Source organism: Boleophthalmus pectinirostris, unplaced genomic scaffold (genome assembly GCF_026225935.1).
Source record: "Boleophthalmus pectinirostris isolate CB_2022bp ecotype Guang Dong unplaced genomic scaffold, ASM2622593v1 HiC_scaffold_6, whole genome shotgun sequence".
NCBI lineage: Eukaryota > Metazoa > Chordata > Actinopteri > Gobiiformes > Gobiidae > Boleophthalmus > Boleophthalmus pectinirostris.
In genome coordinates this window covers 41,917,927-41,930,426 of record NW_026571447.1, presented here as the reverse complement: position 1 = coordinate 41,930,426, position 12,500 = coordinate 41,917,927, and the positions used below count along the sequence as shown (strand labels likewise).

The following is a 12,500-nucleotide window of genomic DNA, read 5'->3' as shown; positions in this document are numbered from 1 at the left end:
GCGCGCTCAGGAAAACAAAGGGGGGGGGTCCGGGGTCCGAGGTCCGAGACCCGGATGAGCCCGCGTGAGTGCGCGTGAGTGCGCGTGGGTCCGGGTTGTGGCGCGTGGACAGAGAAGTCTCTGGGCTCGTGCACGTGGTCAGGTTCTGGTTCGGGAGCGCGCGTGTTTGAGCTTTTTTTTCAGGACGAGCACGCGCGTCCCTGTGTCCACACGGTCCGCACACACGCGCACGCGTCTCCATGGAAACAGATTTATACTTTTGTCTGAAATGTTCCACAATGCGGCATTAAACTTCTGAACAGAGACTGAGGAGCTCGAGCCACAGACAGATCCACAGAGTGACGTCACAGTGTGGAACATAAACAGCTCCTCTGGTCACGTGGGCGGAGGCGGAGGCGCGTGAACGTCTCTGGAGCGACACCAGTTTTTAACCAGTTTGAGGTTCAAATAAACTTGAGTTTAAACTCGTGACGCAACAAAACCTAAAGTTAAATCACACCCACGCTGACCTCTGACCTCTGACCTCTGACGCTGACCTCTGACCTCTGACGCTGACCTCTGACGCTGACCTCTGACCTCTGACCCTCAGAGTCTTCACCTGCACAGAGGAATTTCAAATCTAAAATGTTACACATGATCATGTGTTTCAGGTGATGAAATAACTGAAGCAGTCGTCTGGACTCTGGCCCAGTTCTTTTGTTGTTTTGTTGTTTTGTTGTTTTGTTGTTTTGTTGTTTTGTTTGTGGTCAGTCCTTTTTGGTTCTCGGCGTCTTTAAATGAAGCTGTTGGAGTTTGGAGTCGTTTTTAAACCTCATGCGTCTCAAAGTGACTCTGGAGCTTCAGACGTGTCAGGACGTTTCTCCTCTCGCTCCTCAGACGTTTCTCCTCGCGCTCCTCAGACTCAGACGTTTTCTCCTCGACGTTTCTCCTCTCGCTCCTCAGACGTTTCTCCTCGCGCTCCTCAGACGTTTCTCCTCGCGCTCCTCAGACGTTTCTCCTCGCGCTCCTCAGACGTTTCTCCTCGCGCTCCTCAGACGTTTCTCCTCTCCTCAGACGTTTCTCCTCGCGCTCCTCAGACGTTTCTCCTCGCGCTCCTCAGACGTTTCTCCTCGCGCTCCTCAGACGTTTCTCCTCGCGCTCTTCAGACGGACACAGATCTCCAAAGCTCCAGACGCCACTTCAAAAACGGCCGATGAGATGATCATGTGACTGAGCTGACGTCGTCCACACTCCCCCGGCGCTGTGACGCTAACAGAAGCACTGCTCCGTCTGAAACTCTCTGACTCCAGTTCAGTTCATCTGAGGGTTTTTTTTTCCCCACAATCTGACGAGAAACAACGACGTGACCTGAGAGACGACAGGTGACGCTTTGGACGGTTTTTACTCATGTGCGTCGCCACCGTGGATCTGGAGGTCAGCGAGTGTGAGGGCAGATACTCCAGAGAAGGTCAGCGAGGGCAGATACTCGAGGGCAGATTCCTGGACAGCGGCTGTGGGGGCAGTTGGTCTGTGGCCAGACTCAGACTCAGACTCAGACTCGTGTTTCTGAATCTGCTGTAACCACAAGAAACTATTTTATGACCCAATGAGGTTCAATTTTCTTCTTCTGATTGTTTCTGTTCTTTGGTTCTTTTTTCTATCCAGTCTGGCGCCCCCTAGTGTCTCCGCTCAGTTTCATTTCTCTCCAGATCCAAAGCAGGAATCAAAAACACTCAACGATTTACAAAAACCCCAGAAGTGTCGAGTTCAGTCAGACGTTCTGTGTTGGCGACGATTCTCGAGATCGAGGATTTAAAGTCGGAACAAAGAGAAGGTTTGGTGAGTTTGATCTCGGGGAAAGTCGTTCTTGTTCTTCTTCCTCCAGGATTTGAAGCTTTACAAACGTCACGACCAAACAGCAGCGACTGGTTCAATAAAAAAAGTCCCCGTCTACTGTCAAGTGAACGAATCCTAAAGCTGCAGGTCACACGGTTTCCACCAAGTGAAACTGGCAGATGAATCAGACTGTCTTTTTTCAGCCCCTGAGTTTGTTCTGCTCCTGCTCCTCTTCCTCAGAGTCTTTTTCTTCGTCTGGTGATGTTTCTGTCGTGTCGCTCAGTTGGTTTAAATAAAACAGAAAACACACACCAAGGTTTTTGTCGAGGTGCAAATGTAAAGAGTAAAATAAAAGTGAAAAAACGGCCGATGTCCAGAAGCTTTTTTAATTTTTAAATAACGTTTTGGCAAAAAAGTCTCCGTCAGATCATTTTTCAGCTTTGGACCAGAGTTTACAAAAAGAGCTCAGTTGATTTAAAGGTTTTGTGTGTGTCTTGGTCTCGGTGGAGGCAGGACGACAGCGCCACCTGCAGACGCACTTCCTCACGACACAATCCAGGAGTGTGAGAGGAAAAAGACCCAAAAACCTCAAAACCCCAAAAACTCAGGGAACTACTCATCGACCCAAAAGATAAAACAGAACCAGAACATAAATGTGACGTCATAAAGGAAACACCTGCAGATCCTGAAGTAAAACAAACACGGGGGAAACAGCGAAGTTCAGTCCCCGAGAAAAGAAACATGAAGGAAACGAAACAAAAAACAAACAGGAACAAATCAAACCGTTTTCAGAACCGGGACAGAGGAAAACAAACATCGAGAGGAAATCGAAAAACAAACCTGCCCACGGGACGATAAACCGGGACAAGGGGCTTTTTTACTCTCACACACCTGGGATAAAGTCCTGAGGAAGTGCGACTGCAGGTGGCGCTGTCGTCCTGCCTCCACCGAGAGGAAGACACAGACAAAACCTGTTTACGTTATCTGAGAGAGACGACACAGAAACATCACCAGACTCTGAGGACGAGTCTGAGGACGAGTCTGAGGACGAGTCTGAGGACGAGTCTGGGGACGAGTCTGAGGACGAGTCTGAGGACGAGGAGGAGGACGAGTCTGAGGAAGAGGAGGAGGACGAGTCTGAGGGACGAGTCTGAGGACGAGTCTGAGGACGAGTCTGAGCAAGAGGAGGAGGACGAGTCTGAGGACGAGGAGGAGGACGAGTCTGAGGACGAGTCTGAGGACGAGTCTGAGGAAGAGGAGGAGGACGAGTCTGAGGACGAGTCTGAGGACGAGTCTGAGGACGAGTCTGAGGACGAGTCTGGGGAAGACTCTGAGCAAGAGTCTGAGAGGAGAGAGGAGGAGTCTGAGACGAGTCTGAGGACGAGTCTGGGGACGAGTCTGAGGACGAGTCTGGGGACGAGTCTGAGGACGAGTCTGAGGACGAGTCTGAGGACGAGTCTGGGGACGAGTCTGAGGACGAGTCTGAGGAGGAGAGGAGGGAGGAGGACGAGTCTGAGGACGAGTCTGGAGGACGAGTCTGAGGACGAGTCTGAGGAAGAGGAGGAGGACGAGTCTGAGGACGAGTCTGAGGAAGAGGAGAGAGGACGAGTCTGAGGAAGAGGAGGAGGACGAGTCTGGACGAGAGGAGGAGGACGAGTCTGAGGAAGAGGAGGAGGACGAGTCTGAGGACGAGTCTGAGGAAGAGGAGGAGGACGAGTCTGAGGACGAGTCTGAGGAAGAGTCTGAGGACGAGTCTGAGGAAGAGGAGGAGGACGAGTCTGAGGACGAGTCTGAGAGAGGAGGAGGACGAGTCTGAGGAAGAGGAGGAGGACGAGTCTGAGGAAGAGGAGGAGGACGAGTCTGAGAGGAAGAGGAGAAGAGAGGACGAGTCTGAGGACGAGTCTGAGGAAGAGGAGGAGGACGAGTCTGAGGACGAGTCTGGGGAAGACTCTGAGCAAGAGTCTGAGGAAGAGGAGGAGGAGGAGAGGAGGAGGACGAGTCTGAGGAAGAGTCTGAGGAAGAGGAGGAGGAGCAGATCAAACTGTCAGGACCAAAACAAACTGTGGGACTGAAACCAGATCCTTCTGCCGTGGACACAAGTGGATCGTCTCTGGAACTTTCTTCTGGTGGCAGGAAAAAAGACGATTACAAAAAACTGGACGACACAAACTGATCCATCGATCAAAGACTCGTCAGAAATGATAAATGAAAAGAAGAAAATGGAAAAAATCACATTTGGACTTGATTTGAAAATGAACGTCTTTGACAAACTTCAGAGTAAATGGAACTGATGCTGTAATATTATTGAAATATGATTGAAATTTAAATGTGATATAAAAACATTGGATGCAGTTTGTCAAATTTGTTTTGTCTCTACGTCATGTTCACTGTTTTGTGTTGTTTACCTTTTCATCAAAACGAGAGAAAAAGAAAATATAAAAAAAAGAAAAAAAGAAAAAGAACCAACCCCCCCCCCCCCCAACCGTGAGGCAGTCCTCAAAAGTGTCATGGCCGAGTTCTTTTTTACAACGTTTTGGGAAATAACTCGTCTGCATCTTGTATTTTGTTGATTTTCTCAATTAAAAAAGTATTTCTATTTGTATTTGATTCATTATATGACAGAGTTTTGGTCTCCTGTGTCCACGTCCAACTTTTACAAGTCTCAAGTCTTTGACCTCAAGTCCAAGTCAAGTCCAAGTCGAGTCCAAGTCGAGTCCAAGTCGAGTCCAAGTCAAGTCCAAGTCAAGTCCAAGTCGTCTGCTTTGAGCTTTAAGTCATTTCAAGCCTTTAAACCAAAAAATACCAAATATAGTTTAGATTTTTGCAATTTATGTGAATTTTAAACTAAATTGTTCTTGTAAAGTCAGAGTATTTTTATATTCAGACTGAAGAGTTGGAGAAATGATCATTGAGTTTGAATCATATCAGATTTAAAAGTGTTTCAAAACATATTTTGTCGTGTGTTTGCACTAAAATAGAGATCGTGTCGTCTGTAGTTCCCTCTGTTTGACTGTATAGTACTGGAAATACTGTATATTACTGCAGTACTTTTGAGTATCGCAGTACTTTGGTTCAGTCCTGGTTTAGTCCTGGTTCAGTCCTGGTTTAGTTCTGGTTAGTCCTGGTTTAGTCCTGGTTTAGTCCTGGTTTAGTCCTGGTTTAGTTCTGGTTTAGTCCTGGTTTTAGTTCTGGTTTAGTTCTGGTTTAGTTCTGGTTTAGTCCTGGTTTAGTTCTGGTTTAGTCTGGTTTAGTCCTGGTTTAGTCCTGGTTAGTCCTGGTTCTGGCTGGTTTAGACCTGGTTTAGACCTGGTTTAGTCCTGGTTTAGTCCTGGTTTAGTCCTGGTTTAGTCCTGGTTTAGTCCTGGTTTAGTTCTGGTTAATTCTGGTTTAGTCCTGGTTTAGTCCTGGTTTAGTCCTGGTTTAGTCCTGGTTTAGTTCTGGTTAATTCTGGTTTAGTCCTGGTTTAGTCCTGGTTTAGTCCTGGTTAGTCCTGGTTTAGTCCTGGTTTAGTCCTGGTTCAGTCCTGGTTTAGTCCTGGTTTAGTTAGTTCTGGTTTAGTTCTGGTTTAGTCCTGGTTTTAGTCCTGGTTTAGTCCTGGTTCAGTCCTGGTTTAGACCTGGTTTAGTCCTGGTTTAGTCCTGGTTCAGTCCTGGTTTAGTCTGGTTAGTCCTGGTTTAGTCCTGTTAGTCCTGGTCAGTCCTGGTTTATCCTGGTTTAGTCCTGGTTCAGTCCTGGTTTAGTCCTGGTTTAGTCCTGTTTAGTTTTTTAGTCCTGTTTAGTCCTGGTTCAGTCCTTGGTTTAGTCCTGGTTTAGTCCTGGTTTAGTTCTGGTTTAGTTCTGGTTTAGTCCTGGTTAGTCTGGTTTAGTCTGGTTTAGTCCTGGTTAGTCCTGGTTTAGTCCTGGTTTTTTTTCCTGGTTTAGTCCTGTTTAGTCCTGGTTTAGTCCTGGTTTAGTCCTGGTTTCAGTCCTGGTTTAGTCCTGGTTTAGTCCTGGTTTAGTCCTGGTTTAGTGGTTTAGTCCTGGTTTAGTCCTGGTTTAGTTCCTGGTTCAGTCCTGGTTTAGTCTCTGGTTAGTCCTGGTTTACTGGTTCCTGGTTTAGTCCTGGTTTAGTCCTGGTTTAGTCCTGGTTTAGTCCTGGTTTAGTCCTGGTTTAGTCCTGGTTTTAGTCCTGGTTTAGTCCTGGTTTAGTCCTGGTTTAGTCCTGGTTTCAGTCCTAGTCCTGTTTAGTCCTGGTTTAGTCCTGGTTTAGTTTTCTGGTTTCAGTCTGGTTTAGTCCTGGTTTAGTCCTGGTTTAGTCCTGGTTAAGTCCTGGTTTAGTCCTGGTTTAGTCCTGGTTCAGTCCTGGTTTAGTTCGTTATTTGTTTTTTTACATTTTTCATTTAAACACAAACTTGAAAACCATGATCTGTTTTTTCATTTTGGTTTTGGAGAAAATTAATGAAGAAAACCACTTTTAAATTTTCTTATTTTTGGTTTTATTTTAAAAAACGACTGAATGAATGGAGTGAAGAGCTCCACTGTGTTTTTAAACTCCACACATCTGGAACATCTCAGTTGTGGAATCTCCAAACTCGACTCAACTCAAGTCTTGTCAAGTCGTTTAAAAGAATTAAAAGTAAAATATTCACAGTTTTGTTCATCTCCACAGAACATAAAACCTAAACCCTTTAGAGAGTCTGGTCCTGGTCCTGGTCCTGCTTCTGGTCCTGGTTCTGGTCCTGGTCCTGGTCCTGGTCCTGGTCCTGGTCCTGGTCCTGCTTCTGGTCCTGGTCCTGGTCGTGTTACTCACACATAAACTCCAGGCAGGCGAGGCACTTTCGCACCGCGAGCACCGAGCCCCGCGCCGCCATCCACGCCCAAAAATCAGGCTCCTCTCCCGGGTCCGAGTCCATCAGGGGCCCATCCTCGCAGACAGGTGCGGTCCTGCCAGAGCCGACCCAAACTGGACTGTCCCGGGTCGGCGAGGTCCCTCTGCCTCTTACCAAACGGGACGGAAGGAAAGTAGGTCAGCATCCCCGTGCCAGCTGCCTTCTGTGGGGTTGGCACAGAGAGCGGGGGGGGGGGGGGGGGCACAGCGTTGGGCAGAGGCCGCGGGGGGGGGGGGGGGGGGGACAAAGAGCCGGTCTGAGCGGCGGAGAGAAAGGGGCTGTTGTGGGCACGTCTCCTGGTTCTCGTCGGCCCGGTGCCCACGTCTTTGTCCTGCTCCAAGCACTTCTGCTGAGTCATGACTGGCACCAGAGAAGAAGAACCAGGACTGAACCAGGACTAAACCAGGACTAAACCAGGACTAAACCAGGACTAAACCAGGACTGAACCAGGACTGAACCAGGACTGAAACCAGGACTAAACCAGGACTGAACCAGGACTGAACCAGGACTGAACCAGGACTGAACCAGGACTAAACCAGGACTGAACCAGGACTGAACCAGGACTGAACCAGGACTAAACCAGGACTGAACCAGGACTAAACCAGGACTAAACCAGAACTAAACCAGGACTGAACCAGGACTAAACCAGGACTGAACCAGGACTAAACCAGGACTAAACCAGGACTAAACCAGAACTAAACCAGACTAAACCAGACTAAACCAGAACTAAACCAGAACTAAAACCAGAACTAAACCAGAACTAAACCAGGACTAAACCAGGACTAACCAGACTAAACCAGGACTAAACCAGGACTGAACCAGGACTAAACCAGGACTGAACCAGGACTAAACCAGGACTAAACCAGAACTAAACCAGAACTAAACCAGGACTAAACCAGAACTAAACCAGGACTAAACCAGGAGTAAACCAGGCCGTGCCATAAAACTGGTCTGTGGAGCTGAAGGTTGAGGAGCTTTACTCTACGGTTCATATTTACAGAACATGGTGGACACAGGAGGAGATCTCAGATGTTCTCAGATGTTCTCAGATGTTCTCAGATGTTCTCAGATGTTCTCAGATGTTCTGTGGTGGAGATGTTTGGACCTGGTGTTTTTCTTCCAGACTCGGGTCGTTGATCTTTGGGGAGCGTCGGTGTGTGTCTGGGCAGAGGACGACTCCAGGAAAACCTGAAAGGACGAGAGGAAGAGGACAGAGACGTGTGCAGCAGCAGATGAGGAAGAAACAGAACAGAAGTTTTTCTTCCGTCGTGTTTCATGTTCTGATCACAAACTCTGGTCTCAGGCAGAAGAACTGAACAGTGAACCAGGAAGTGTCGTCTGTAACTGAGACAAATCCTCAGGTTTAAGTGTCTCAGTTTAAGTCTGAGCTGTGAAAAATACACAAACTAAAACACAGAAGAACAGTTCCTCACAAACGCTGAGTGACTCTGCTGTTGTGCAGCTGCAGTCGAGTCTCAGACTCTCGACTCAGTTTCTCTCTAAACGTCTGTTCATAAAACACAAAATCACAGATCTGTTTAATTTATCAAATGTAATTCCAAAGTAATTTAACGAAGTTACTTTCCTGAGGAAGTAACTAAGAGAGAAAACTGGAAATGTGCAGGTTTGTGTTAAACATGTGAATGAAACAAACACAAGTCCAGGTCTGAGTTTGTGTTTGTGACGAGGAAACGACAGCAGAACAAATCAGTTTGATTTAAACTCAAGAGTCTGAGTCAAACTGAACTGAACCAACTCCAACTTTAATCACTCACTGTCCACTGTCCACTGTCCACTGTCCACTCCACTGTCCACTGTCCACTGTCCACTGTCCACCGTCCACTGTCCACTGTCCACCGTCCACTCCACTGTCCACTGTCCACCGTCCACTGTCCACTGTCCACTGTCCACTGTCCACTGTCCACTTGTCCACTGTCCACTCCACTGTCCACTGTCCACTGTCCACGTCCACTGTCCACTGTCCACTCCACTGTCCACTGTCCACCCCACTGTCCACTGTCCACTCCACTGTCCACTGTCCACTCCACTGTCCACTCCACTGTCCACTGTCCACTGTCCAGTCCACTGTCCACTGTCCACCGTCCACCCCACTGTCCACTGTCCACTCCACTGTCCACTGTCCACCGTCCACTGTCCACTCCACTGTCCACCGTCCACTGTCCACCGTCCACTCCACTGTCCACGTCCACTGTCCACCCCAATGTCCACCCACTCCACTGTCCACTGTCCACTGTCCACTCCACTGTCCACTGTCCACTGTCCACTGTCCACTGTCCACCGTCCACTGTCCACTGTCCACTGTCCACTCCACTGTCCACTCCACTGTCCACCGTCCACTGTCCACTGTCCAGTCCACTGTCCACTGTCCAGTCCACTGTCCACTCCAGTCCACTGTCCACTGTCCACCGTCCACTGTCCACTGTCCAGTCCACTGTCCACTCCACTGTCCACTGTCCACTGTCCACTGTCCACTTCCACTGTCCACTGTCCACTGTCCAGTCCACTTTCCACTGTCCACTGTCCACTGTCCACTGTCCACTGTCCACTCCACTGTCCAGTCCACTGTCCACTGACCATTCCACCGTCCACTGTCCACCCCACTGTCCACTGTCCACTCCACTGTCCACTGTCCACTGTCCACTGTCCACTGTCCACTGTCCACTCCACTGTCCACTGTCCACTGACCATTCCACCGTCCACTGTCCACCCCACTGTCCACTGTCCACTCCACTGTCCAGTCCACTGTCCACTGTCCACTCCACTGTCCACTGTCCACTGACCATTCCACCGTCCACTGTCCACTGTCCACTGTCCACTGACCATTCCACCGTCCACTGTCCACCCCACTGTCCACCTCTTCTTTTCTCCTTTTATAAATTGCCTATTTTTTTTTTTCTGTATTATAATTTATCAAACTTAATACAAATAAAAACATCAGAGTAGATTCTGTTCTATTCGTCGTCTCTCAGTGACTTGAAGACCTGAGCTGACCTGACCTGAGCTGACCCGACCCCCGTCCCCTGTGGAAACCTTCAGCAGGATGTGAAGACGCTGCTCTGTTAGTCTCCGTCCTCACGTTTCCATCGTCTTCGATAAACTCATCTGTCCTGTGAGCGAGCTCGCCTCTCCACAGATCTGACCTGTACCTTGGAGCGGTTACGTCAGGGGTTTGACGGAACATTCCAGATGAAACAACAGGACTGTAGAAATAATACAAATCTGATTCTAATCGATATTAAAACTAGAAATTAAACTAGCTCCTCATGTTTCTCAGTTCTGGATCCTAAAAAATCAAATTTTCAGAACAAAATGTTTCATAAATGTGTTTAGAACAAATCCAAGAGCTCAGAGGCTCTGAACCCAGTAACTGTTGTCATATTTTCATGACTAAAATATTTATTGCCGTTTTGTTTAATATTGACTTAAACTGCAGGATTTCTGCTCATTTTGTTCATTCTTTATGTTTAATGTGATTGTTTTTTTATTTTTATATTTTCTTTCAGTTCAATATTGCAAATGTGAATCATAAAAACTGAACCAGGACTAAACCAGGATTAAACCAGGACTAAACCAGGACTAAACCAGGTCTAAACCAGGACTAAACCAGGTGTAAACCAGGACTAAAACACAGGACTAAACCAGGACTAAACCAGGACTAAACCAGGACTAAACCAGACTAAAACCAGGACTAAACCAGGACTAAACCAGATGTAAACCAGGACTAAACCAGGACTAAACCAGGTGTAAACCAGGACTAAACCAGGACTAAACCATGTCTAAACTAGGACTAAACCAGGACTAAACCAGGACTAAACCAGGTGTAAACCAGGACTAAACCAGGACTAAACCAGATATAAACCAGGACTAAACCAGGTTTAAACCAGGACTAAACCAGGACTAAACCAGGTTTAAACCAGGACTAAACCAGGTCTAAACCAGGACTAAACCAGGACTAAACCAGGACTAAACCAGGTCTAAACCAGGACTAAACCAGGTGTAAACCAGGACTAAACCAGGACTAAACCAGGTCTAAACTAGGACTAAACCAGGACTAAACCAGGACTAAACCAGGTTTAAACCAGGACTAAACCAGGTCTAAACCAGGTCTAAACCAGGACTAAACCAGGACTAAACCAGGTGTAAACCAGGACTAAACCAGGACTAAACCAGATAAACCAGGACTAAACCAGGACTAAACCAGGTTAAACCAGGACTAAACCAGGACTAAACCAGGTCTAAACCAGGTTTAAACCAGGACTAAACCAGGACTAAAACCAGGTCTAAACCAGGACTAAACCAGGACTAAACCAGGTTTAAACCAGGTTTAAACCAGGTCTAAACCAGGTCTAAACCAGGTCTAAACCAGGACTAAACCAGGTCTAAACCAGGTTTAAACCAGGACTAAACCAGGTCTAAACCAGGACTAAACCAGGTCTAAACCAGGTCTAAACCAGGACTAAAACCAGGACTAAACCAGGTCTAAACCAGGACTAAACCAGGACTAAACCAGGTCTAAACCAGGACTAAACCAGGTTTAAACCAGGACTAAACCAGGACTAAACCAGGTCTAAACCAGGTTTAAACCAGGACTAAACCAGGTCTAAACCAGGACTAAACCAGGACTAAACCAGGTTTAAACCAGGACAAAACCAGGTCTAAACCAGGACAAAACCAGGACTAAACCAGGTTTAAACCAGGACTAAACCAGGACTAAACCAGGTCTAAACCAGGTCTAAACCAGGTTTAAACCAGGACTAAACCAGGTCTAAACCAGGTCTAAACCAGGACTAAACCAAAACCAGGACTAAACCAGGTTTAAACCAGGACTAAACAGGTCTAAACCAGGTTAAACCAGACTCTAAACCAGGTTTACCAGGTCTAAACCAGGACTAAACCAGGACTAAACCAGGTCTAAACCAGGACTAAACCAGGACTAAACCAGGACTAAACCAGGACTAAACCAGGACTAAACCAGGTCTAAACCAGGTCTAAACCAGGTCTAAAACCACTAACCAGGACTAACCAGGTAAACCAGGAACTAAACCAGGACTAAACCAGGACTAAACCAGGACTAAACCAGGTCTAAACCAGGTTTAAACCAGGACTAAACCAGGACTAAACCAGGTCTAAACCAGGACTAAACCAGGACTAAACCAGGACTAAACCAGGTTTAAACCAGGAAAACCAGGACTAAACAGGTTTAAACCAGGACAAACCAGGAGGTCTAAACAGGTCTAAACCAGGTCTAAACCAGGTCTAAACCAGGACTAAACCAGGTCTAAACCAGGTTCTAAACCAGGTCTAAACCAGGACTAAACCAGGACTAAACCAGGACTAAACCAGGACTAAACCAGAACTAAATAGATTTAAAGACACGTGTGAAGAGAAAATAAAGTTTTGTCGTTTATTGTGGAAAATCACAGTTTAATATCGACTAAAGAAAAAGCGTCTGATTTTCATTGTGGATCAGAATCGTATCGAGTATCGAGTATCGAGTCTGTTCCTTAGTTTCCAAATAAAGTTTGACATTTGAGAATCGTGACAACACTACAAAGCAAAAACATCGTCATGGAGACCAGCAGGCATCACCCTCTGTCAGAAAAGTCCCGGAGCGCGGCTTTAAATCAAAGTGACACTGTAAACCCACTCGGAAATTTAAAACCTACTGATACTCTGCAGCTCGGGTCGCTCGGGTCGCTCAGGTCGCTCAGGTCACTGGGGGGTGTGGCTAACTGGAGGCACTGCTCTGTCTGCAGCTCCGGCAAAATAAAACTCAGACTAAAGTCAAACGTGACC

The 12,500-nt window shown here is 47.2% G+C and overlaps 3 protein-coding genes across 3 annotated transcripts in view; all 3 read right to left on the bottom strand.

The window, feature by feature from the left end:
- The window catches only part of paqr6 (progestin and adipoQ receptor family member VI), a 10,780-nt gene extending 10,354 nt beyond the window's left edge, over nt 1–426 (bottom strand). The window contains 1 exon segment of the mRNA XM_055163605.1: nt 1–426. This exon segment is cut by the window's left edge and continues 235 nt beyond it. The gene's annotated coding sequence lies outside the window, so the exon portion shown is untranslated.
- Nucleotides 427–1,380: 954 nt separating this feature from the next.
- LOC129411833 (uncharacterized protein DDB_G0271670-like) lies at nt 1,381–6,665 on the bottom strand. The gene is made up of 6 exons (XM_055163943.1): nt 6,605–6,665; nt 3,421–3,605; nt 3,152–3,364; nt 2,974–3,043; nt 2,795–2,928; nt 1,381–1,554 (listed from the first exon to the last, which is right to left on the bottom strand). The coding sequence occupies exons 1-6, from the start codon at nt 6,663–6,665 to the stop codon at nt 1,381–1,383; spliced, it is 837 nt and encodes a 278-aa protein (XP_055019918.1).
- A 5,429-nt stretch (nt 6,666–12,094) lies between these two features.
- smg5 (SMG5 nonsense mediated mRNA decay factor) overlaps nt 12,095–12,500 on the bottom strand; it is a 33,689-nt gene continuing 33,283 nt past the window's right edge. The window contains exon 22 of the mRNA XM_055163592.1: nt 12,095–12,500. This exon is cut by the window's right edge and continues 591 nt beyond it. The gene's annotated coding sequence lies outside the window, so the exon portion shown is untranslated.